General features: G+C 36.2%; 3 protein-coding genes across 3 annotated transcripts in view; 1 reads left to right on the forward strand and 2 right to left on the reverse strand.

Moving 5' to 3' along the window:
- LOC107722639 (actin-related protein 2/3 complex subunit 5-like) overlaps window positions 1-2,705 on the reverse strand; it is an 8,167-nt gene extending 5,462 nt beyond the window's left edge. The window contains exons 1-3 of the mRNA XM_016531093.1: window positions 2,464-2,705; window positions 1,899-1,971; window positions 577-753 (exon numbers count right to left, since the gene is read on the reverse strand). Coding sequence (XP_016386579.1) covers window positions 577-753; window positions 1,899-1,971; window positions 2,464-2,603 — 390 coding nt within the window. The 5' untranslated portion in view covers window positions 2,604-2,705. The remainder of the gene's footprint in view (window positions 1-576; window positions 754-1,898; window positions 1,972-2,463) is intronic.
- A 3,630-nt stretch (window positions 2,706-6,335) lies between these two features.
- LOC107722605 (cytosolic phospholipase A2-like) lies at window positions 6,336-19,962 on the reverse strand. Its single transcript, XM_016531033.1, has 18 exons — window positions 19,882-19,962; window positions 19,541-19,631; window positions 19,033-19,114; window positions 18,796-18,944; window positions 18,316-18,429; window positions 18,165-18,202; window positions 17,927-18,071; window positions 17,676-17,812; window positions 16,922-17,144; window positions 15,445-15,559; window positions 14,757-14,894; window positions 13,772-13,861; window positions 12,781-12,846; window positions 11,316-11,555; window positions 9,870-10,054; window positions 8,403-8,592; window positions 6,789-6,946; window positions 6,336-6,700 (listed from the first exon to the last, which is right to left on the reverse strand). Exons 2-18 carry the CDS (start codon window positions 19,571-19,573, stop codon window positions 6,560-6,562), a joined length of 2,244 nt encoding a protein of 747 aa, XP_016386519.1. The 5' UTR covers window positions 19,574-19,631; window positions 19,882-19,962; the 3' UTR covers window positions 6,336-6,559.
- Window positions 19,963-21,379: 1,417 nt separating this feature from the next.
- On the forward strand, window positions 21,380-24,763 carry LOC107722606 (prostaglandin G/H synthase 2-like). The gene is made up of 9 exons (XM_016531034.1): window positions 21,380-21,508; window positions 21,620-21,736; window positions 21,828-21,971; window positions 22,063-22,367; window positions 22,464-22,547; window positions 22,869-23,115; window positions 23,204-23,490; window positions 23,780-23,927; window positions 24,037-24,763. Exons 1-9 carry the CDS (start codon window positions 21,448-21,450, stop codon window positions 24,447-24,449), a joined length of 1,806 nt encoding a protein of 601 aa, XP_016386520.1. The 5' UTR covers window positions 21,380-21,447; the 3' UTR covers window positions 24,450-24,763.
- Window positions 24,764-25,253: the final 490 nt, after the last annotated feature.

Consider the following 25,253-nt stretch of genomic DNA (forward strand, 5'->3'; position numbering starts at 1 on the left):
AAACACGCTAACTGTTCTGCCTTTGTCTGCACAGACGAGCACAGAACACTATTTAGATATAAAATAAGCGTGCGATTTATTTCCCAGCTGTTTACCTTCACAGACATAACCGACTGTTTTTGTAACTCATGTGTGCTTTTAACAAACTTGAACTTAGTTTAGTACTCGCATGCTGTGACAGTCGCTTTCTGTGCGTGTGCTTCGGATGTGTGCGCTCAGAAAACTGTATATCTGAAGTTTAAACTCATATGGTTTAAAACGCATGATTTCAGCGCGATAAACATGATAATCAGAACCAAAACAGATGTTTTTTAGCAGGTCCAAACTGTAATTGCGCAAGCTCTATTCTGGAAAAGGGGGCGGGAGCGGCAGCTCATTTGCATTTAAAGACACAAGCACGAAAAACAGCGTGTTTCTGCTTCCACTCAAAATAGACATTTTCAAAATAATCTAAATAAATGATCTGTGGAGTATTTTGAGCTGAAACATCACAGACATATTTTGGGGACACCAGAGACTTATATTACATATTGTAAAAAGGGGCATAATATGTCTCCTTTAAAGAAATGTAATTACCTTTTCATGCCACTGCAGTAGGATGGCACTGCTGTTGTCTGAGGGTCTTTCAAAGCCTCTGTAGATGTATTTCATTAGGAGATCAACTCCAGTCTTATCCAGAGACTGAACAGCCTTTTCTATATCACTAGTCTTGAAAGAGCTCAGCACTTTCAACACGAGGCCTTCAGCCTGTTCCTGCAAACACACACACACACACAAAATGAACTACCCTTGAAAACATATCATGAATCCATTCATTTGAGATGTTTATACACTTTTTATACACTTCTAATCCTATATGGCCATCTAAATAAGTGAATTTTAAGTAAATATAAAAATGTAAATGTGAATTTTACACAAACATTATAAATTATACTTTTTTTAAATAATATTTAAAATACATACATAATATAAAAAAAACATTAGAAAAGAAGGTCCAAGGCACTTCCTTCTTTTAACTTTTTTTTTTTTTCTTTTGCTAAATTAACTTGTTTTAGCTGGTTTTTAGCTTTTAAACCGAAACTGTTCAAACTTCAAGCTTTTAAATCTACTTCAAACTTTCTGGCTAAGCTTTTTCAAGCCAACTTAAAGTGTGTCTACAAACTTTTTTATCTAGTTATTGTTTAGGCTGTTTCCTGTTGTAAAGTATTGATCAACTTATGTTGTTTTCTATGTTGTTGGTGCTACATAAATAAAATTGCCATGACATAATATTTTATCCATGTCATTTTACTCTGTGCAATGCTTGTTTTCAAAGCCTTAAAAATACATATTTTGTTATTTGTTAATTTTCAAAGCCTTAAAAATACATACTTTGTTATTTGTTAATTGAGAAGAAATTATGTCAATTAAATTAACTGTCAATTAATTGTCTCCAGCCCTAACAAAATTTTCAGTATTTGTACTAATTTCCATGACTTTCAAGGGAACCTTAGCAAATATCTAAAGAGGCCTCAAGATGACTTATTAAACAAAAACAAAACGAAATTATTTAAAATAAAACAAAATCATAAACTAAAAAACAAAAACCTACATATTTTTTAATTCAATTCACCCCCTCAACAACTGCTTTTTTTTTTCTTCCTTTGAAGAACCAGGCATCCCACATTCTTGGAAAACATAAATGAAGTAGATATTTTTCAAGAAAGATCATTTTGAAAATACAGTTATAGCTTATAGTTAAGCCAAGCTCTAAAATATTTTATCAGGTAGCAATTGCGAATAATTGTTTTTCATCATTAATCCCAATCCAGTAAATCCTGAACAAGGACCACTGGCGGAGGATGATAATGCTAAAAGTTTTACATAACTGATACGTTAGATACTTAGCTTTAACTCACCTTCACATTCTGGTTCTTGGTGTTGATGGGTGGATTCTTCAGCACTGCCTGCAGAGCTCCCATCAGGTTCCCTGTATCATGCACTAAGGAAAACCGCAGGACGCCAGAAATCACATCTAGCCACGAATAACATTCACTCTTCAATTATCACTACTCATAAATTAAAAATGTTATCGGAAAGGACATAACAGAAGGTGTGAGGAATTAAAAAGAACCCGTGCAACCGGAAGCCGGTGGCATCCGGAAGTGTTTCTACAGCAACCTCATTCTAAGTAATTGCCACATCTACAAGATACAGCTTCACGTGTTGCACTTTAAACATTATAGCCGTAATTCAGCGGTTTTAAAAGAACCTAAAGACTGGGATCCGCAGTGCAAACACTGTGAAATGTGCATATCCTAAATGAATGAAGTGACTGACTAACGTTACCACACCCATGTCTGGTCAACAGGTCAGAAATAATCTATTATAGCAATTCAACGCCAACATATCAAGCGCTTTCAGAAAACGACTAATCAAAATCTATGGAATGTAACAGTAAAAGTAATGGGACTGAAAGGATATGATCTGATGAGAGAATCCACCTCAGCCTCATCCGGACCTAGTTGATTTTCTCCACCGTCCTCCTCGTCGACAAACTTGTTTTCGTCGTACTCATCCACATCAACCTTTCTGAATCGATCGGACACTGTGTTCTTCGACATGGCTGGTGTGATCAATCAATCAGAAGATGTCAGTTTATAGAGAATAGTCCCAGCACTTACAGGAAGAAGCTCGGTGCTTGTTGACTTCCGCATAGAAAGCCCCCTAGTGCCAGTGGCATGAATTAAAACCTACACGTGTCGTCTCATGTCAAACTCTAGGTGGCACCCAATCAATCCATTTTAAGAATTCGTTCATTTTATTTTTAATTAGTTATTGCAATTCAATTAACTTTGGCTCCGAACGGTAGCAAGTGAGAAAATTAACTAATAAAATAATTTTAAATAATTAAAAAACAATTGTTAAATAATTATTTAATAATGATAGATAGATAGATAGATAGATAGATATATAGCAGTTAATACAAATTCATTGTAGATTTGTACACTGTAAAAATGATATGATCAATAAGTCAAATGGACGTTTTTACATTAGTTTGGTATACAACTTGATTTTTTTAAGGTATGCGAGATTTTGTAAGTTTAACATAATTTAAGTTAAAATGACTTGTTCAGCCATTTTTATCATAAAATAGGCAAATGTATATAAATGAGAAAAAATTCAGTTTAGCAATTCTTAACGATTTGGGTTGGGATATTGTTTTTACCATTATACATTTATTACAAATTTAATAGGCCTACTCCCTAACCTTTTTTATTTGACTTGTTTTGACCAGTGAAATTAATGTAGTTATCTGTTTTTATTCTCATCCTGTTTTCCAGCACTACATTATGATGATGTGTTACTGACATATTATTCTTTTGTCATACTACATGAGCTAATAGCATAGGCTAATAGTGAGTAACCGGGTGAGGCTTTGCACAAAACTACACACTTCCTCAAACGAGGTGCCTTATTTTTGCAAAACCTACTAAGTCAAAACGGTTATTTCCACATTTTGTGTGTGTGTGTGTTTGTAATAATGTCAGTATCCTGATCCTGAGTCAGTTTCTTAAAGTAAACACTTTGTGTGTATATTTCCTGTAAAAAGTCCTCAGGCAAATCATCGGTATGAAAATCCTTTTATTATGTTTACGCACAACACTACACAGGCTAGTAACATTACTTAAATGTACGACAGATAACTTTATTGTGTATACATGAATCATACAAAAATACAGTACGTGCCCACTTTTAAAGAATCTATATCGTTCGCAACATAATAATTACATCAAATTCTAACTGTACAGACCACAAACAGCAAGGAATGTGTAATAATAGACATTTATTTTGGACCTAAAGTGCACTCTAATGCTTAGGTCTATTTTTACCACACAACCTGTCTTTCCGGTATCTACATGCCACCTTTATCCTACTGACCTCAGTTCAGTTTTATGAATGACCTCACCTGTTCCGCTATAAGCACTTTTTTCTCATTGACATTTACTTCAAATGTTTGCTTTTGAGACGTCCAAATCGTAAAATGAATTTTAAAACACAATAGCTACACAATAAGCATACAAATAAATAATCTTGTATACAATTTCATCAAAGTATGTAAACCAGAGGAATGATTATGTGTGAAGTTAGATCTGTATGTGCCACAAATATATCTGATACAAACAGGAAATTAGATTTTCACAACATGTCCCATCATGTCATTGTTCCTGATGCCTCACAAGGACGTGGAGTCCTGTGTGGGAGGTGTAAGATGGCATTTTACCTTCTGCCTTTCACCCCTTGGGCAGGAGACGACATTTGTAAGCAATATAAATAGAAGCAGCTGAATCCAGTTCCTAAGCAATGAATCTTTTGCTAAAATATGAGATGAATCCTGTCCTGAAGGCAAGGCCTAACCATCGACCATCTACTGTCAGGTGCGTCACAGTAGAACTGAACGGAGAACATAAATTGTTTTCTTATCACACTGGCAGAAACACATGAGGAACAGCGTGTCCTGAGGTTCAGGCCGCCACACTGAGACCGTAAATTACTTGCAGAACAGTATTACTGCTAAAATGTCAAGTGAAAACAAAGCTGCCAGTACTTGGCTCCTTGGAACCCGTAGAGAAGTACACAGACAGATTCGTAAGCACTTTAACATGGAGATTCAAGAACCGTTTGGAAATGAAGTTGGGAGATGGTCCTGAATGTTGTAAAGTTCTTCACGTCCCCTGCCCATTGTGTTTGTTTATTTAATATTTTGGCTAATTTGATAATGTTTTCAGTGACCAATAAGAGTGCAGTACTCTCGTCTCTCAGATCATTTCAGCATACACAACAAATTTTACCATATGTGACCCAGGACCACAGAACCAGTCATAAGGGTCAAAAAAAAAATTTTAATTGAGATTTATACATCATCTGAATAAATAAGCTTTCCATTGATGTATGGTTTGTTAGAGATACAATTATTTGAATATCTGCAATCTGAGGGTGCAAAAAAAATCAAAATATTGAGGAAATCGCCTTTACAGTTGTCCAAATTAAGTCCTTAGCAATGCATCTTACTAATCAAAAATGAAGTTTTGATATATTTACGGTTGGAAATTTACAAAATATCTTCATGGAACATGATCTTTACTTAATATCCTAATGATTTTTGGCATAAAAGAAAAATCGATCATTTTGACCAATACAGTGATGACTATTGCTACAAATATACCTGTGCTACTTGTGACTGGTTTTGTGGTCCAGGGTCACATATTCAAATCTATTCCATAGAAATTCCCCCAAAATCAGTGCAGAAAACACAAAAATGCATGTAGATTCTGTGTTTCTGCTGCTGCATTCTAGATCAAGTCTTAGTGAGTCTAGGTGGGAAGACTTGAATTGAAATTTTCCATTTCCCACCATTAGAGCGTGCCAGTCATGATGCGTTCCAGACAAGCTGGATTTTTGGAATTGTCCACCTCTACTTCAAAATAACCAACGGAATGTAATTTTATTTGCCATCATCTTGGTAATGACATCAAATTGGGCTTCTTATTGGAGTTGGGGTTTGTAACAGTGTTATTTTAGAATCATTGATAAATGTGGTTTTAATTTTAGTTAACCCTGGTTGGTAAGAATTGGAAGTCTGACCAAAAGCCCCTTTCCAGTGATTATCTTTAAAGGGGTCCTATTATGCTTTTTCACTTTTTCAACTTTAGTTAGTCTGTAATGTTGCTGTTTGAGCATAAAAAAGATCTGCAAAGTTACAAAGCTCAAAGTCCACTTCAAAAGGAGATATTTTATTTAACAGAAATCACTTTTCAAAAACTACAACGAACGACTCGTTTGGACTACAACGCATATTTTCTGGGATTTGTGATATCACAAATATCGACGAATGGGACGAGACCTGGTTGAGCTGCACTAGAGAAGGCAACGAGTGTTATCACTATGTCGGAGTCACGCTAGTTTTCTCAAGGCAGACGAACTTAGAGTGGTTACAATCATCCGGGTTTAAATTGCGCTCAAATTGAATTGATATTAACGCAATATTTACACTGAAGCATGACATTTCCCGACCAGGCGCCGAGTGCTGCCAATCACAACACACACTGGCCCAGCTAAGCCAATCACAGCACATTTCGTATTTCAAAAGGCGGGCCTTCATTTGATACAGGAACTACTCGAGCCGTTCATGCCAGACTGGGGAAAGAGGAGTTGTAATAATGTAAAATATGTGAAAAATAATGTGTATGATGTGTAAAATGTGTAAAAACAACCTAGTATGAGAGCCTGTTCTAGTACACCCACAAAACAAAATCAAGACTTTGTAAAAGAGCACAATAGGACCCCTTAAAATCAGGACTTTGTAAAAGAGCATAATAGGACCCCTTTAAGTAGGAGGTGGGAGAATTTAAAGTTGTCTGGAATGCAGCATAAAAATGACCCTGTAATAAGGTCAATCCAGTCTTGACTGATGAATCTGCTCAGTGATTCTCATGAAATGGCTGAATGAGAACCAGCACCAGTGGACCAATGAATTCTCAGACGTCAAGGCTTTTGCGTAGATTTTTGCAGCTATCTGTTAGGTGTGTCGTTTTGCATTGCTGGTATCTCGTTTCAGGAACTTCTTGTTTTCAATCTCACTGAGTGATAGGGAAACCGAGCAGCGTGAGGGGTTCTCTCGTCTCTGCAGAATGCTGTCTTTAATTGCTTCTTTTATAACCTACGAAACAAAACAGAGCCATGTTGAAAGAAACTGCAAAAACTGCTGTGAAGGTGACTGAATCAGAGTTTGAAGGAGAAGAACTGACCTCAATGTTGTTGAGCGTGTTGAACTCCATGAGGTCATGAAGCCTCTTGAAGGCCTGGTTGGAATATTGGAAGTTGAAAGTAGAGAAGGGAGAGGCTGGATCGTCAAATATGTCAAAGTCGCCAAACTCTATCTCCTTGTCTGTGTCTCTGGGAACTCCTTCAAGAAAACAGAAATGAGAATTTTTTTAAAGAAGTTCACACGTCACTAACAATTTCTTAGTGACCTAAAAATTGTACAGAATCTGATTCGCTTGACATAACGTTTCTTCATTTTAAACATTATTTCCAGGTTTAAATTAGAGTTTGAATCCCTGCATTTCAATGTGGCCTCAGACTTGTGTATCCCTCTGTATACAGTACAATTCAAAAGTTTGTTTGGGGTTTGTAATATTTTTAAATATTTTTATGCTCACCAAGGCTGCATTAATTTGATCAAAAATACAGTAAAACAGTAATAACTGTTTTCTATTCAGGGTTATTATAGCTATATGACTAGTTATAGCTATATAACTAAAACCATAAAAAACATTGACGCTAACATAAAAACATTACATTAATGCTATATATTAAGCATTTTATTTCAACTAGCTGTCAAGGCAATGTTTCTCATTTTCATTTAGTGTAGTGCTGTCAAACGATTAATTGCATCTAAAATAAAAGTTTTTGTTTGCATAATATATATGTGTGTATTGTGTATATTTATTATACAAATAATTATATATATTATATAGCATGTATATATTTAAGACAAATATGTTACGTTTATATATTAAATCGATTTATATATGATATAAATTATATGAATATAAATATATAATTTACATACATGTAAATATTTATAAAAATATATGCTGTATGTGTGTTTATTTATATATACATAATAAATATACACAATACACACACATATGTAAACAAAAACGTTTATTTTGGATGCGATTAATCGCGATTAATCGTTTGACAGCACTAATTTAGTGTAACTTGATGTACTAAAATAACTAAAACTGAAATAAAATTTTCAAAATTTCAGAACAATTTCTAACAATTTCAGAATATTCATAAAAACTACAATGTTTTGGTGGAAACTGTGATACCTTTTCAGAATTTTTGATGACTAGAAAGTTCAAAAGAACAGCATTTATTTGAATTTAAATCTTCTGTAATATTCTAAATGTAAATAAAAGTATATATTTCTTTAAAAAAACTTGTTGACCCTAAACTTTTGAATGGTAGTGTATTTACAGTACATATTTATATTAAGTTGTGTGCACTGACAAATAATAATGACAAATGTATTGACACAACCTTCTATTGTGTTTTCCTTGTTGACTGCACACAAAACATCCAAATATACAAACATACAGTGCAATGTGCTTTACAATTTGCAGACAAGTCTCTGTGATTCTTTTTTTATGAATCAGTGGACCCAGTTGGTGAATCAGATTGAACTGAACATGCAGTAGGAACCACAGAGTGTGAATCATAGACTGAATCAGTCAAGACAACTCACTACTTCACAGAATAGGCTGGAATGACTCACTTACTAGTTGAGCCACAGTTTCGTGCAAGTCATGATTTGAAATGAGCTGGGAACTTTTACTGTTACATGCTCTCACCTGGGGCTTTAAAGTTCCGAAAGTCGATGTTGGCCAAGACGAAATGAATGACGGTGGGGCAGCTCTTGTCTTCCTTGTTGGGTTTGAACACATAGCACTCTTTCAGACCCTCTCGGTCAAATACTTTCGAATCGATCTTAGGGAATGGCAGCTTATTCATACGGGCCCATTTTTCAGCCAACAGTATCTCCTAACACAGACAAACAAGGACACAATTTGATGACATTTATAATGTTACAAAAGATTTCTATTACAAATAAATGCTGTTGTTTTGAACTTTCTATTCATCAAAAAAAAGGTGAATAAAAATGTATGACAGTTTCCACAGCGATATTAAGAAGCACCATTGGTTTCAACATTGATAATAATAAGAAATGTTTAATGAGCACCAAATCAGAATATTAGAATGATTTCTGAAGGATTATGTGACACTGAAGACTGGAGTAATGGCTGCTGAAAATTCAGCTTTGCCACCACCATTATTCTAAATTGCAATAATATTTAGTATATATAACTAAGACCCATTCTGCTATGCTCACAGGAACTGAGCTTAAAGGCAGAAACTGTGAAACCAGTAAAAATGTACTTCCTTTTTACTGTAACCTCAAACTGCATTGTGTGTAATATTGACAGCTAGTGTTTGAAATGGGTACTGCAGTCCAAATTCAAAATACTGGAGAGAGTTGTTTCTCCCACCCCCCTTCTCCTTGACTTGAAGCTCACTCGGGTTTGCCAGATTGAGGACATGCAACAGGAACGAACATTAAACTGGTCATAGAGCTTTTTAGATGGATGCCGAGGCCTAATAGGTTGGGTAGAATCTGTAATCTGACCCAGTTTATTTGCTGGCTTCCGTGGCTGCAATATGCTGTGTTTTCCCCCAACTGGCAACCCAGGGTGTCGAAATACTACTGAGTAAATTGGCAGTGGGCGGAAACACATGGACCAAAACAAAAACAGACATTCCGACATGGAATGCAAATTTCAAAGTAGAATAACTAGCTGTAGCGTTGTGTTCAGAGAAATGCGAACTTATCATGTGTCCTAAATATCTGCAAATATATTATGGTATTTTTATGCTTTAGTACAGTCAAAAAGTTACGTGCGTTGAAGACTGACACGGAAGAGAAGATATTGTTGAATAAAGTCATTATTTTTGTTTTCTTTGCACACAAAAAGTATTCTCATAGCTTTATAAAATTAAGGTTGAACCACTGATGTCACATGGACTATTTTAACGATGTCCTTACTACCTTTCTGGGCCTTGAACGTGGTAGTTCCCTTGCCGTCTATGCAGGGTCAGAAAGCTCTCGGATTTCATCAAAAATATCTTAATTTGTGTTCCGAAGATGAACGTAGGTCTTACGGGTTTGGAACGACATGAGGGTGAGTAATTAATGACATTTTTGGGTGAACTATCCCTTTAATTTGTATGTGTCATGCATAAGCTTTATGTTAGACACTTACTTTGAATGGCGGGCTGGAGTCACTGGGCCTGGCTGAGAAGTCGAAGGAAATGATGAGGTCAACTCCTCTCTGTGGCCGCAGAATGAGAGGATAGGGCAGGTTAAAGGTAAGACCGCTGTCCACCACGTGGATTTTCTTACTCTTCACATCTAGGGGCTCATAGATTCGCTCAAACTCGTCGGGATCTGCAGGAAAATTTCATTTCAATGTTATCACTGTTGTTTGTCAATGACCTATAAAAGGAACTGCAGAATGCCATTACTAACATTCATCTAGCTGCTTGTGAGTAATGAAAATTTTATGCAACAATGTCATAATTTATTCAGCATTACTGTACAAATTCTTACAAGCACTTATCTTTTTTTCCCACACCCAAGTGTCAACAGGAAGTAGACTGCTGCTGAGTCAAAGAGACATGCAGTGCTATTACTATCAGTAATTATAAATGAGACTTTGCCTTCATCATCAGTAAGATTATAACAGAATGACACATAAACTTGAGAAAGTGCAGAAAACTCTCATTTAACACGATCTTGCAGTGACATGCGTGTGTCAAAGATGCTTCCTGTGTGATGTTTCTGCATTTTTAACCCCTGGGAGAAAAGTTAATCCTCACTGGGTGTGTTGGTATTTCTTAGATGTAAGAAGTTTTGAGAGCTGACTAACTGACTTCCTCCCACTCAGTCACCAATAATGTTTGAAAGCCCATCATCAAGTCTCGTGGCACATGACCAGATTTCAGCCTATTGTTCCACCTACAGTTCGTCACACCCATTTTTTTTAACTGCATACCTGACAAGACCAGGTTAAGTAGAGGTATCAGGCACTAAGAAAAATACAGAGTAAAATTCTGGACAAAAATGTTGTGGGATTGAATCCTCTGAAGGGTGAACCTTGAATTTGATTAATGATTAAGGCGCCTTACGTTCGGTTGAACTATGAGTCAGGGGTTTTTAAAATGGGGTGTGAAGACCCCAAGTAGGTGCTAGGGGGTCTGTGAAAAATATCAGTGAAAAATATTTAAACTTGAAAATTTTTTTTTTAAATTTTGCCTAAAAAAAAAAAAAATCAAGATTATGAGATTTTTATGAATTTAATAATATAAAAATTATTATATTTAATAATATTCAATAATCTAGATGAAAATGTCTTCATAATATCACAGTTTTCTTCATATAGTATATAATGAAGTCTGTATATATACAGTGGGTACGGAAAGTATTCAGACCCCCTTAAATTTTTCACTCTTTGTTATATTGCAGCCACTTCATATAGTATATAATGAAGTCTGTATATATATATATAAAATATATAGTTTTTCTAATTATAATAGCCTTCCTTTTTAAGGAGGGGGTCCTTGCAAGGGGTTTATCATATTTGGGGGTCCTTGACATCATAATGTATCTAAATTTGCATAAAAGTGGGAGCTAAATGACTAATTTGTACCTGTAACAGCATCAACCTCCTCATCCACTGAGGTCTGGTTCATGAGGCCGCTGAAGGGAGAGAAGGGCAGGGAGGAGTTTAGGTTGAGTCCCAGCATGAAATTGTGCACCTTGCCGGCACGGCCCTCACGTGTGGTGAACAGGGTGGTGTCCCCCATTATGGAGGTCAACATGCGCTGAACCCAGCTAGCCTGGGCATGACGCTGCCGCTCATCTTCTGCCTCTGCGCTCTCTGTGCCTCCTGGATGAAAGAGAGACCGAGGCAAACAATGATTCTCTGGCTCATTTTTCCCAGATACTTACCTACTCTGTTAATATTTTTACTGCACCAACCACAAAAATGAATTAAAAATGTATTTTCAGTGGTATATACACGTATCAGAAAGACACCCTAGTAAAAAATTAATATATTTAAAATACATTTATTTCACACTAAGCATAGTTCAAATCTATTAACATATTTCCTGACATATCGCTCGAGATTTACTGATAAAAAAATATATAATTAAACTTTATTTGGAGTACTACTTGTGCACAATGAACATTTCTTAATATTAAACCCAGAATGTGTTTTAATCTTACTGTTGATGAGGATTGTATGATTTTTGAATAATATTGGTCTTTAAATGCAAGGTATTTAAAGTGTACCTGAAGTATACTTGCAATAGCTCCACTTTTGCACAATCAAATATACTTCAGTATATCTTTAGTTGGACTTCAGCACTACTTCCGCACAATTAAAGTGCATTAAGTACAAAATTAGTTGTTCCAATTTAGCAGAGTTTAAATATACCAGTTTAGTATACTAAAAGTACAGTTGCAGGGTATTTTTATTAAGTACTGTACATAAATATATAAATGTATTTGTAGTACACTTAGCATGAAATAAATATATTTCAAATACATTTTAGTATATTTATTTTTCCCTAGGGTATACATACATATATTTATCTTAAGTGTATATATATTTTTTATTTTTACCACGAAACATTTATTAGATTTTTAATTTGCAATAATACCTGGAAATTATGTAACTATGATGTAACTCAATGAAAGTTCATAATACATACAATTTTACTGGAAACTGTTGGCATATTGTGTAAAACATTAGATATATGTTACCTTGGTAACAATTTAAACAGATACATTAAACAGATACATAATGTTACCCTGGTAATATCAAATGAATAAATTAATAAAACAAAATTAAAATAACAATGTTCAGCATACCACACAAAACCAAATGTCTAAACATGTAAGGTATAAAAACATGTACATGAAGAAACAGGGGATGTAATGACGCAGCACAGTGTATGTGACAGTCCCATCAACTGATCTGAAACTCTCACACACTGACCCCAAACCAGTAGGTCATTGTTATTGTTGAGCCCTGAACTGAACTGAGTGTATGTGTGTGAAAGAGAGAAAGTGAAAGAGAGATAAACGATCAGAGAGGACTTTCTCACCCCTTTGAGTTTCCTCCTCATTATCTGCTGAATCATCACCCACAATATGCTCGGGTTTAATTTGCTCTGAAAAACAGAAGATGCAAACAGTTTCAGATTGTACCCAAGATAAGAGACGGCCCCTTTCTTTTCATTGTCCCGAGTTTCACTGTATGGGTGACACTCACAAAAAAAGTATTTAAATTTTGCATAGAAAAACATTCAGATTTTTCATTGTGGTCCCCTGATTCTTTACTACACTAATGAGAACATGGATGAAAATAAAGTCCCAGTCTGGAAAAACTTTAACAAAAAAAATTCGCAAAATAATATTTAATCAAAACTTACATATGCATAGTGAAACATGAACATACTGAACTGTTACTTATGCTACTGTACTTATGAACTGTACTTATCTATGACTGAGGTCACACGTGAAATGTGTGTAGATCAGTGTGGCAGTGTGTTAATCTCATCACTTATCACTCATGCAGTGATGTGTGTCAACTGTACATGTTTGCACTAGAACAACTAGTATTGGCACATTTCAGCATGTTACAAGGATACAAACTGACAATATGATAACAATCTAACTTGGCCTACATTTGGGTTCTTTTGAAATGTGGAGCAATTTGTCTCTTCCATCAAGTTCTTTGCCTCTGATAGCTAACAGACAGTGTTGGGCAAGTTACTCTGAAAATGTAATCAAATTACTGATTACTCCTTTTAAAAGTAATCACGTTACTGTTCTGATTATTTTAAAAGTAATTAGTAATTAGTTACACTACTAGTTACGTTACTTTTTTCTCCATTAAATTTATGAAATCCCAGCATACACGCTCCCGATAAATATTTGTTATTAAAGCATCAACATTAACAGAACACTGTTATTTTTAACTAAAGCAAGCGGCTGCTGCGTGCATGGTTTGGCAGAATGCCAGCAAAGAGCCTTACTAAGTAATGCTTTACTGCCCAACACTGCTAACAGAGTAAGAGACACAATCTTACTCACCCAGCTCCTCCTCCATTGTGCTACTGCTGGTTGTCTCCTTCACCCCCAGAACCCGGTTAAAGAGGATGGAGAAAGCACTGCCCCATACACCTGCAGCACATACACTTACATTAAAACTGCTTAATGGCAAACAATACTTGGAACTGATATTCTAGTAAACAAAATTATGAAGGACTTCTTTCTGACTTTCTTCAACTGAGAAAATGTTCTTGAAAGGGTGCAAGATGTTTGTGCAAGAGAAGTGTTCTTTATTCAAGGTATGTAGCATTTATATAAAGAGTTACATTGTAACAAACTTTATTTGTTTACCTACACTACCTTTAAAAAGTTTTTTGAAAGAGTCTATCATGCTGAACAAGGCTGCATGTATTTGTAATTTTTATGCCATCATTTGTAATAACAGCAGCAGTATCATTTATTCAATTTAAAATAATAAGAGCATGTAGCATTGTATCATATTCTATAGTATTCTTGTAATGTATTTTCAAATTGCAGTTTCAATGCGGCTGTATATACTTAAAAAGTATATACATTTTTCATTTTTTTTTTTAGAAAATGACAGATCGTTTCGATAGATAAGACCCTTATTGCTCAGCAGGGATTGTGTAGAGCCCTTTGAGGCTGCATTGAAACTGCAATTTGGGTCTTCAACACCTTGGACCCCGTTGAAACCCACCATATGGAGAAAAATCCTGGAATGTTTTCCTCAGAAACCTTAATTTCTTTTCGACTGAAGAACAAAAGCCATGAACATCTTGAATGACATGGGGGTGAGTAAATTATCAGGAAATTTGAATTCTGGTGTGAACTAATTCTTCAATCCAACTCTATTCTTAGGAATATTATATATATATATATTGATGGGAAGTATGAGTAATCACACAGTACATGAGTAACTGCTGTCAGTATTCAGTGACACTATATGCATATTGAGGGGTCTCTTAGCAAACCGTTCTGTTGAAATTCAGAGCAGTCCCAGTCTTACCCATGAGGAAATGTAAGGGGTTTTCCTCGTATTGTTTCACAACGTTGCCCATAAAGAACTTGCTCCCAAACAGCCCCGGAGACATGAAGGTGCCGTATTTGGCCATGCCAATCTCATGCGGGCTGAACTCCACCCAGTCTGATTGAGACAGAGGAAACAAACCCAATATTATTAAGCCAAAATGACAATCAAAGGCGTTTTTATCTATTACACTGCACTACCAATACTACTCAACTATCTGACTCATATTCACACAAATACAAAGCATAATGTACAGTAAGTGACTCGCATTGATCTGACAAATACTTCCACTTAACCATCATCTGTTTAGTTACTATCTCTCATCCTATTAAACAGAAAACAACCTACCCACACAATGACTAGTGTCTAAAAATAGTGTGTCTACACCTGTGGGCTGTGAAAATTCATAATGAATTCACAGTGGGTCAATCATTAGGCCCTATAACAAGTATTTGCATGTTTTCCACAGTATTAAGCAAATGTAAACAAATCGATAGTTCAGCTTCCACGGAGGCCATGAAGCGGTATAATATAAATTTGTACAAATACGGACAGTTGCTGTGTCTTTCTCATTTCTTTTTAATAATATTTCTACAATTCACACAACAATCAATAGCGGACAATACAATATAATGTAGCATTCTTAATGTGTGAACTGTCATCTTACCTGCGAACATGAGTTCAGAGACATCAGGTTTGACGTGCAGACAGGTGAAGAGAGGAAGGGGGCTCTGACCTTCATTAATTTTCGCCTGCAGGGAGCTCAGTTTAGTGTCCATTCTCTGTGCAAAACACACACACACACACACACACAAAGTAAGCTTAACAATCAAACTTTTTTCTTTAGAGCATCTGTGTCAATTCACGTAAAAATTTATATTAAAATAAGGCATAGCATTTTCTAAAAGGATGGTGCTAAAAGTGTAGTTTAATTAAAGGAACAGTGCATCTTAAAATTAAAGTCTCCTCATCTTTTACTCGTCCTCATGTCATGTCTGACTTACTTTTTTACATTGGAACATCAAAAGAGGAAATTTTAAACACTCTGCTGGTCAGACATCATTGTTTCTCACACTAAGCTAATGTATAGCTTTAGTATGTATATAAAGTTGTGTTATTATCTGATACTTTTATGATGATTTTGCATACTGTATAAAGATTAAAAGCTCCAGTCTGCATTAATTGTAACTACGTGGACAAAAACAAGTAGATTTTCAAAAATTCCTCCTTTTGTGTTTCACAGAGAAAATAAATGATGACATTTTTGGTGCAGTTTGGGTCCATTCAAGCAATAGAAATCTTTTCCTAAAATCAATTGGTCATCACGTATATCAGACACACTTTCAGTGGTCCATTATTGCTAAGCTGCATCTATATCTCTGCAAATATTTCAGAAATGTCATATTTAAATAGTAAATTATTCAAAAATATCTTACTCTAGTGGACAAATAAGCAACATGAATGCACAATATCAAGTGCACACATTTTCTCATACACTACATTTCAAAGGTTTGGGGTCATTAGGAGAAAAAAAGTATTTTATGCTCACCAAGGATGCATTTTTTAATTTACTGATTTTTTTTTTTTAATACAGTAAAAAACGTAATATTAGTACAATTTAACTGTTCTCTATTTAAATGTATTTTAAAGCGTAATTCCAGTGACAACAAAAGCTAGAATTTATTTAAATATGCTGATTTGGTATTGAAAAGAGTTGTGGTTGAAAACAGTTATGCTGAAAACCATGATACTTTTTTTTCAAGATTCTTTGATGTCATAAAATACACCATTAATTTGAAATAGAAATCTTTTGTAACATTATTTCACCTTTGATCAATTTAATGCATCCATGCTGAATAAAGTGTTAATTTCTTTCTTTCTTGGTATACATTAATGGTAGTATGCGTTCCTAAATACAGGAGCTAGAGAAGTATCTTTTTGATTTACAAGGACCTCCCCAAGAGAAGGGTCCATTTGCATTGGGATGCATAATAGAGAGACAACATACAAAGGAGTCTTTGTACTTGAACAAACTACAGTGTATAAATAGAGTACAGTGCAGCCCAGTGCAGTTCATGCCACTATTGATGGCCTGCTGCAGTAAAAACTCTCAATAACCCAGTTTGTATTCCTGCATATCTCACCCCTGGAATAAGAGTCTCTCCGATCAACATCCCAAAGATGTCAGTGAAGGTGACAGGCTGTCCGGCCGATTTCTTCTTCCACAGCGCTTTAACGTAGCGGTTGATGTTTTGGGGCAGGAGCAGTTTGAGCGGGCTACTGCTGACTCTGTTCATCAGCTCCATATTAATATCCCCTGGGCCTTTAGCGGGAAACTCAGGGTGCGAGTACAGCATGGACATATACCTGTAGAAATATAACCAACATGGATGTTTACAAGATTTTTACCATTTTTGATGTGATTGGTGATTGATGTGGTTGTTGAAGTGTTCAGAATAGTGTTTAGCATATTGTTATGTGGCTGCTAGGGTATTCAGGATAGTTTCTAGGGCATTGCTTTGTGGTTGCTAGGGTGTTTTGGATGGTTAATTAGTGACCCACATAAACCTTTTTGGATTTTCTGGTCCCTGGAAAGGTTCTTTAATGGCATCTATGGTTCCATGAACATCCATAGAACCTTCCCACTGTACAAAAGATTCTTTATAGTGGAAAAAGGTTCTTCAGATTACTAAAATGTTCTTCACTCTTAGAAAATAAGCTATTCTTTTGGGAACTGTTTACTCAAAGGTTCTTAGAGGAACCCAAAACGGTTCTACTATGGCAATGCTGTGAAAAGCCCCTTTTGGAACCATTACTGGAATTTTTAAGATTGGAGAAGCCCATGGGATTTTTGCATCTGTTTTAAAGAAAAAAACTAAACATTCGACTTTTACTGACCATGTTGATCCAGAAAGTCCTGCCACATATGTTGCACAGTCAAGCACCCCAGATTCATACAAAGCCTTCATCACACCAGAGAAACCAACCATTGCACGGAAACCACCTCCAGAACCCAAAATGGCGATGGTGGGAACCTGTGCAAAAATAGAGCTGCTATCAGAAAGGATCGCTCTCGCTAGAGATAAGATTATTTTTTTTAGTATAGCACTGTTTATAAGGCAGTTTTTTTTTGTGGTTTTTGACTTTACTTCTCTAGGTGAGGCTGGAAGGAAGTGTGGGTTTTCCATTTTGAGAAGCTTCTTGATGCTGAGCATAACTCTGTCCCTGCGCGTCTGCATGAAGAGTTTCTCCTGATCACACAGTGCCATGCTGAAGCGCAAGTCTGTGGACGCACTGCACAAAAATGATTCACTTTCAGTCCCTCATTCACTCCTGTATGCATAAAATTTACACAATGTATAGAAATAAACATTTCTTCATACATACCACAGTTCTAAGAACAAGTCGAGGAACACTTTTGTCGTCTAGCAAAAATCAGAGAATAATAAAAAAAAATAAACAATCAGACACTGAAAAGCAGTAACTATGAATTTAGTTCATGGTGTAAACCACAGAAAGAAAAAAGAAAAACCTTTACCTTGCCAATAGATAGGCTCACATGCTCTGTCTGCCCCACTTTGAGCTTTGAGAGGGAATATTTAGCTGTGCCCAGAGTTTCGTCCATGACATAATTAGCATCCATCAGTGTCATCTAAATAAAGAGCATTCAAAAAGCATTATAACAAAGTGCTGATGTATTTTCTAATACTTTCAAAATTCAATACAACACCTTTAATAATACTTCATTAAACCATGCCATATAAACCAACAACGGCACAGGCACACTTTTCAAGCAAAACATTTAAAAATAAGACGTTTATACAGTCTTAAGTGATAAAACAATACATACTACCATTCAAAAGGACGGGGTTGGTAAGATTTAAATATTTTTGAAAGAAGTCTCTCATGATCATAAAGACTGCATTTCACTGTTTTGAATCAGGAGACAAATACAGAAAATGCCTTTACAGGCAAGTGGACTAATACTCTATAAATAATAAGAGTACAAATTTTTCACCTCCAAAACATTGGGTTGATTGGGATCCAATATGAATTCAAATGTTTCATTCCACTTTGGGTTAATGTCGTTATTTATGTGGCGTGTTCGTTTTCTTGACTCTGGTGTGGTTGGTATGGACAGTTCCACATAAGGGTCTGGGGTGTCCACTGTGAACAAACACACAGTCACTTAAGTATAAATCCGCATTCAAGGGTTTATTTAAATAGCAAGAAGACAGCATAAATATATACTCACATAAATCCCCAAATGCTCCTTTCGTCACATTTTCAGCTCTCACCACATTTACTTTCAATCTATGAGAATACTGATGCTCAACCTGCGCATATGATCCACAAAGTCAAGGATTTAGAGCGTCAAGAGCAGTAAAATGCGTATGTATGTATAAAGGAAGGAAGCTCATTTAACTACTGAAGTAGGAAATAGACATTAGGTGATTCCCAAACAGAATGATTTCTAGACAGTAAATGTGCCTCGAATGTCATAAATTCAGCAGCTGTCTGCATGCAAATAAATCCAACCACTGCAAAAGAGCAGTAGCTTTACACTTTTCCATTTCTAACATAGAGACTAAATGTTAATGCATATTGATAACATTAACGAATCAATTAATAGATCTTAAAAATACAAACAAGATTTTTTTTCGAAATCTCCAAATACCATGTCAACATTAAGGATTAATTTACCCTGACTTAATGAAACAGGTTCTACTTTAAGAGTTTTCTTAACGACATATGAAACTTACTATGATGTACTGATAGGGATCTATGGAGGACATTCTGGCAGCAATGTGGAGGTCAGGAAGACGCTTTATTTCAAGACAGTCCGGAAAACATCTGTGAAATTAGACAATAAAAAAAGAGAAAGAAAAAAAATACTTTCTACGCACTAGCGGTTGAAACATGATACCGCCTTTCCGAATGACATGCAGAGTTTAACATTCTGAGACCCAAAAGTTCAGCTCGCACTCAGTTCAGAAGTATGAGAGAAACTGTTAAAGCAGGTTTTTGTTGCCTATAAGTCTTACACGCGTGGATACTAAAAGTTTTACGACTTTACAGAGAAATGAAACATGCAACAACTTACCATAGCTGGTGGTACAGTGATGTTGGACCCTCTCCGACGAGAAAGTCATTCAGGAAGCCGAGAGGAATGCGCATATCGCACTACTGGGCGGACTAAAAGATGTGCGATTCGAACGAATCGTTCGTTTGAGATTGTTCATTGCAATGATTCAATCGAACCGACACGCACAGCGTTTGTAAATCTTACGGAATATAGTTTATAAGTAAAAAACCTAAACCTATATGAGGTGGGTGAAGAGTTGGGACTATATACATTGCAACTTTTGACACAATATTTTTTAAACTACTGAGAAAGTTTACCTGCCAAAATGCAGGGCTGGCAGGGTTTTAATTTGACTGACTGCACCAAATTGGACCACCAAAATGTACGCTAAATACAACTAATATATAAACGTAATCGAAAATATCAGTGATGATATCATTATTGAATAAAATATCTAATTATACAAACAAGAGACCGTTAAAGCGATGACTCAATGTTGAATGAGTTTCCTGAACAAGTTCATTGAAACGAATCATTCAAACGAATCGATTCGTTAAAATCAGTCGATTTCTGGGCGGACGCAAAACTCTTCCCCCGCCCCAGCTCTTCAAATTTCACTAGGACTCCGATGGGAATGATTTTAGCGCTGTTCATATTTTTAATATGTTATAAGTGAGAAATGTCTTCGCATGCAAGTGTCCAGGTTTTCATTTAAGATTATGACAGACTGATTAAATGATAACGCATAAAAATAAACCCACATGTAACTCACATTTAAGATTGTGAATGAATGTAATAGCGACACTTTCTCTGACACAAGGTGGCGCTCATGAGTTAAAGTAATGCGATAATAATCACTGGAATGCCCTTAGCCTATTGTCTACTCTACAAGTCGTGTCTGGTTTTGAAAACTACGGAGGTTTACAAAGTAGATCGATCTTTTCTCAATTTAAAGTCATGTCTAGTTGATCAAATGTATAATAAATATAAGAGGCCTAATAAATTATTATAATTTATAATTTACTCATATAATTTATTACTTAATAGCATATTTTGGAGGAACATACATAGAGTAGGCTTCTTATAAACACTGGATATAGGCTAAATCCTGAATATAGCCTATAATTTAGAATATATGCTATAGGCTAGTTGCAAATACGAGCATAGCTATAAATACCATTAAGATTATCTTTTTTTTATTAGGTTTATTATTTAGTATACAGTATATGTGTCATTTTAAACGTGTTTACCAATAACAATTTGATAAATAGGCTAAATAACCTATTTCAAATTAATAAATAATTTTCTATTCATTTAATAATAAATTATTAGCTACTTCTTCCTGAATATAAATCCTTAAAAACAGAATAAATCCGTTAAACGTGCATCATATGGAAAAATACAGTAGGCTTCTGACGTTACAAACCCTCCGTTTTTTCTTCTTCTCGTCTTGGAAATTGCGCAAGCGTCTCGTTCTCAAGCAGTTAAAAGGCACGGGAGCGCATTCAGGCACTCACATTCCACGCGCTCTACCAGAGTACACGCTTCTGCTTCGGAGTGAAACATTCTAATACAACTTCTGGAATGAATAAACTGATTAGCCTGGTCTTACTTTCAAGCTTTTGGATCTTTCTCGGTGAAGGATGTAAGTTAACTCAGCTTTAGCAATGTTAGACTTACGTGCTTCTTTCAGACTTTGATTGTTCTACCCAAATGCAGTCTAATCATGCCTTTTCTTCATGACTGTTTCCTGCAGACGACCCTTGCTGTGCACAGCCTTGCCAAAACCAGGGTGTGTGTTTATCTAAGGGTGCTGATGCTTATGAATGCGACTGTACCAGGACAGGATATTATGGTGAAAACTGCACTACCCGTAAGTCTGGCCATGGATTGTTTTTACACAGATCAAGATTTTACATAAGAGAAGATGTGTGCACTCAACACTGTTTTTTCTTGCCTCACAGCCGAACTTCTCACACTTATCAAATCAACTCTGAAACCGAGGCCAAACATAGTGCATTATATCTTAACGCATTATAAATGGATCTGGGACATCATCAACAACATCTCCTTCCTGAGAGATGCCATAATGAGATATGTCCTGACATGTAAGTTAAATGTGAATTCATAGAAATATGTAACAAAAATGAGACTAAATAAATATGTAAAATTACACTTTGCCTCTTTCTTGTTTTACAGCAAGGTCCCATTTGGTCAACAGTCCACCGACGTACAATGTAGATTATAACTACAAAAGCTGGGAAGCGTATTCTAACTTGTCCTATTACACCCGCACCCTCGCCCCATTGCCCCAGAACTGCCCTACGCCCGATCTTCCAAATGCAAAGCAGGTGGTGGAGAAGGTGCTGGTGAGGAAACAGTTCATCCCTGATCCACAGAGGACCAGTCTCATGTTTGCTTTCTTCGCCCAGCATTTCTCTCACCAGTTCTTCAAGTCAGACTTTAAAAAAGGACCAGCCTTCACCAAAGCCCTGGGCCATGGAGTAAGTGGCATTCATTAACCATTTTACTTGGGAACATTTTACATCTCATCCAAAGTCTACTGCAATACAATTTCTAAAGGTTCTCTAACGTTTTAGGTGGATTTGGGGCATATTTATGGAGAGACACTGGAGAGACAACACAAACTTCGTCTATTTAAAGATGGAAAGCTAAAGTATCAGGTTTGTGGACATTAAAATGGACAGCATTTTTTCACCCCAAAATGAAAATTCTGTCATTCACTCATTTCATTCTTTTGCGGAGTCCATACAATAAAAGTCAGTAGGGACCAAAACAACTTTGGATCCCATTGGCTTTTATTCAAGCCATTCTTCAAAATATCTTCTTTAATGCTGAAGAAAGAAACTACAGGTTCAGAATGACATGAGGGTAAATAAATGATGGCCGAATTTTTGTTTTTGGGTGAACTATCTTTTTAAAATGGACACAAGTATTGCTTGTTGGTTTAAACCTAGTAAATGAAAAATGTATTCGACTCATAGGTTGTGGATGGTGAGGTGTATCCTCCATTGGTGAAGGATGTCCAGGTGGAGATGCACTATCCTCCTCACGTCCCAGAGGAACAGAGATTTGCTGTGGGCCATGAGGCCTTCGGTCTGGTTCCAGGTTTGATGATGTATGCCTCCATTTGGCTTCGTGAGCACAACCGCGTCTGTGATATCATGAAGCAAGAGCATCCCGACTGGGACGACGAGAGAATCTTCCAAACCACTCGTCTCATCCTGATTGGTGAGTCTTGGTCTCATCATCCGAAACCATCCTGATCTTCATAACTTTGTGGAGGAATGAAATATTCCCGCTTTTTTCTCCCATGCAGGTGAGACCATCAAAATCGTGATCGAGGACTATGTTCAGCACTTGAGTGGCTACCACTTCAAGCTCAAGTTTGACCCAGAGCTTCTCTTCAATGAGCGCTTTCAGTACCAGAACCGCATCGCATCCGAATTCAACACTCTGTATCACTGGCACCCTCTGATGCCTGACAACTTTCAGATCCAGGACCAGGTCTACGGCCACCACCAGTTTGTGTTTAACAACTCTATTTTGATCCAGCACGGCATCCGCAACATGGTGGATTCCTTCACCAAACAGAGGGCTGGAAGGGTGAGTTTCACTTATACTGTAGATTATAGCTTCTCAGAGAAGCCTCATGCCGTTCCAAATGACTTTCTCTCTTCTGTGGAACATAAAAGAAGATATTTTGTAAAACGCCTCAGTGTTTTTTGCCCATAAAATGAGTTATTGGGGTCCAGTGTTGTTTTAGACAATAGACAAACATAGTTCTTCAAAATATCTTTTGTGTTCATACAGTTTTGGAACGACATGAGGGTGAGCAATCCCCTAGTCTTTACTCTGCTGGCTTTGCTAATGTCTATCATTTTTGTGTGAGCAGGTTGCTGGTGGACGTAACCTGCCTGCTGCAGTTCAAGCAGTGGCTGTTAAAGTTCTGGAGCATTCCAGAGAGATGCGCTACCAGTCTTTAAATGCCTACAGGAAACGCTTCAACATGAAGCCCTACTCGTCTTTCGAGGAGATGACAGGTAAGATAATTCAACATTTAAAAAACAAAAACTACATAGGTTCAGAAATGGGAACATTTTGAAAAAATACATCTTGTGTAATTGTAACCTTGTCTGTATGGTAAAACAGGAGACAAGGAGCTGGCAGCCGAAATGAAGCAGCTGTACGGTCACATAGATGCGGTTGAGCTGTATACTGGCCTTCTTGTGGAGAAACCCCGGCTCAACTCTGTGTTTGGGGAGACTATGGTGGAGATGGGAGCGCCCTACTCTCTCAAAGGCCTCATGGGAAATGCTATTTGTGCTCCTGAATACTGGATGCCTAGCACATTTGGTGGGAAAGTGGGATTTGACATTGTTAACACAGCCTCATTGAAGAAGCTGGTGTGCATGAATATCAAGGGACCTTGTCCGATGGTGTCCTTTCAGGTGCCTGATGTGAAATATCAGAGTTCAGAAAACATGAATTCAAGCTCAGTGCACTCCACACAAAATCATATTAACCCAACGGTTGTCTTGAACGAGCGAAGTTCAGAGCTCTAAAAGATTTTGAAGGCCTCATTGCCTTCACCATGATACTTGATGTCATATTTGTTATTTATTTGTTTAAGTAATTTATTTCAATATGTATTTATTGCTGGGTTTTTGTATTGCTATTGACATGCAACATGCATTTTAATATTTTTTTTTTTTTACACATACTTGAAAGAAAGCCACATGAGGTTTTCCCTTTAGACAGATTTTTATAACAAATAATTAAATGTAGCTGTTTCAGAAAACTGGATATCCACATTTCAAGTGCAACTGTTGCTAATAATGCGCATTTCTTGAATAAAAACATTTTGATCTTTTGTTAATATATGTTTTGTGTCATTTCATTGTCAGTTATTCTTATTCAAACAATTACATCTACTCAGCACAATGCTCAAGCATTTAACTTGAAAAAGAAAATCATGAAAAACTCTTTGAGTTTTCTATACAATATTTATGTACAATAAATGTAATATGAAATGTCTGGGGTCTGTGATGGGGAAAGATTACTTTTTTAGGACATAGATTAAGAATATAAAGGAAGCATGCAAAAATACAGTGTCTAGTTTAACTAAAATCGGCTAAATAAATGTTCATGTATCATTTCTTGAATTTGTCACAGTACAGAATAGGGCTGGGTATCGATTCAGATATCCCGATTCGATTCGATTTCGATTCGCAAGCTCTCGATTCGATTCTCGATTTTTTAAAATTACATTCAGTGAATATAGTTTTAATACAAATGCTATTGATATTTCTAAAAAATTTACAGTAAACATCAGTTTACAAATGGTGAATTAATAAAAAGAAATTAAG

Source organism: Sinocyclocheilus rhinocerous, unplaced genomic scaffold (assembly GCF_001515625.1).
Source record: "Sinocyclocheilus rhinocerous isolate Xijiao unplaced genomic scaffold, SAMN03320098_v1.1 scaffold541, whole genome shotgun sequence".
In the NCBI taxonomy this organism is placed as follows: Eukaryota; Metazoa; Chordata; class Actinopteri; order Cypriniformes; family Cyprinidae; genus Sinocyclocheilus; species Sinocyclocheilus rhinocerous.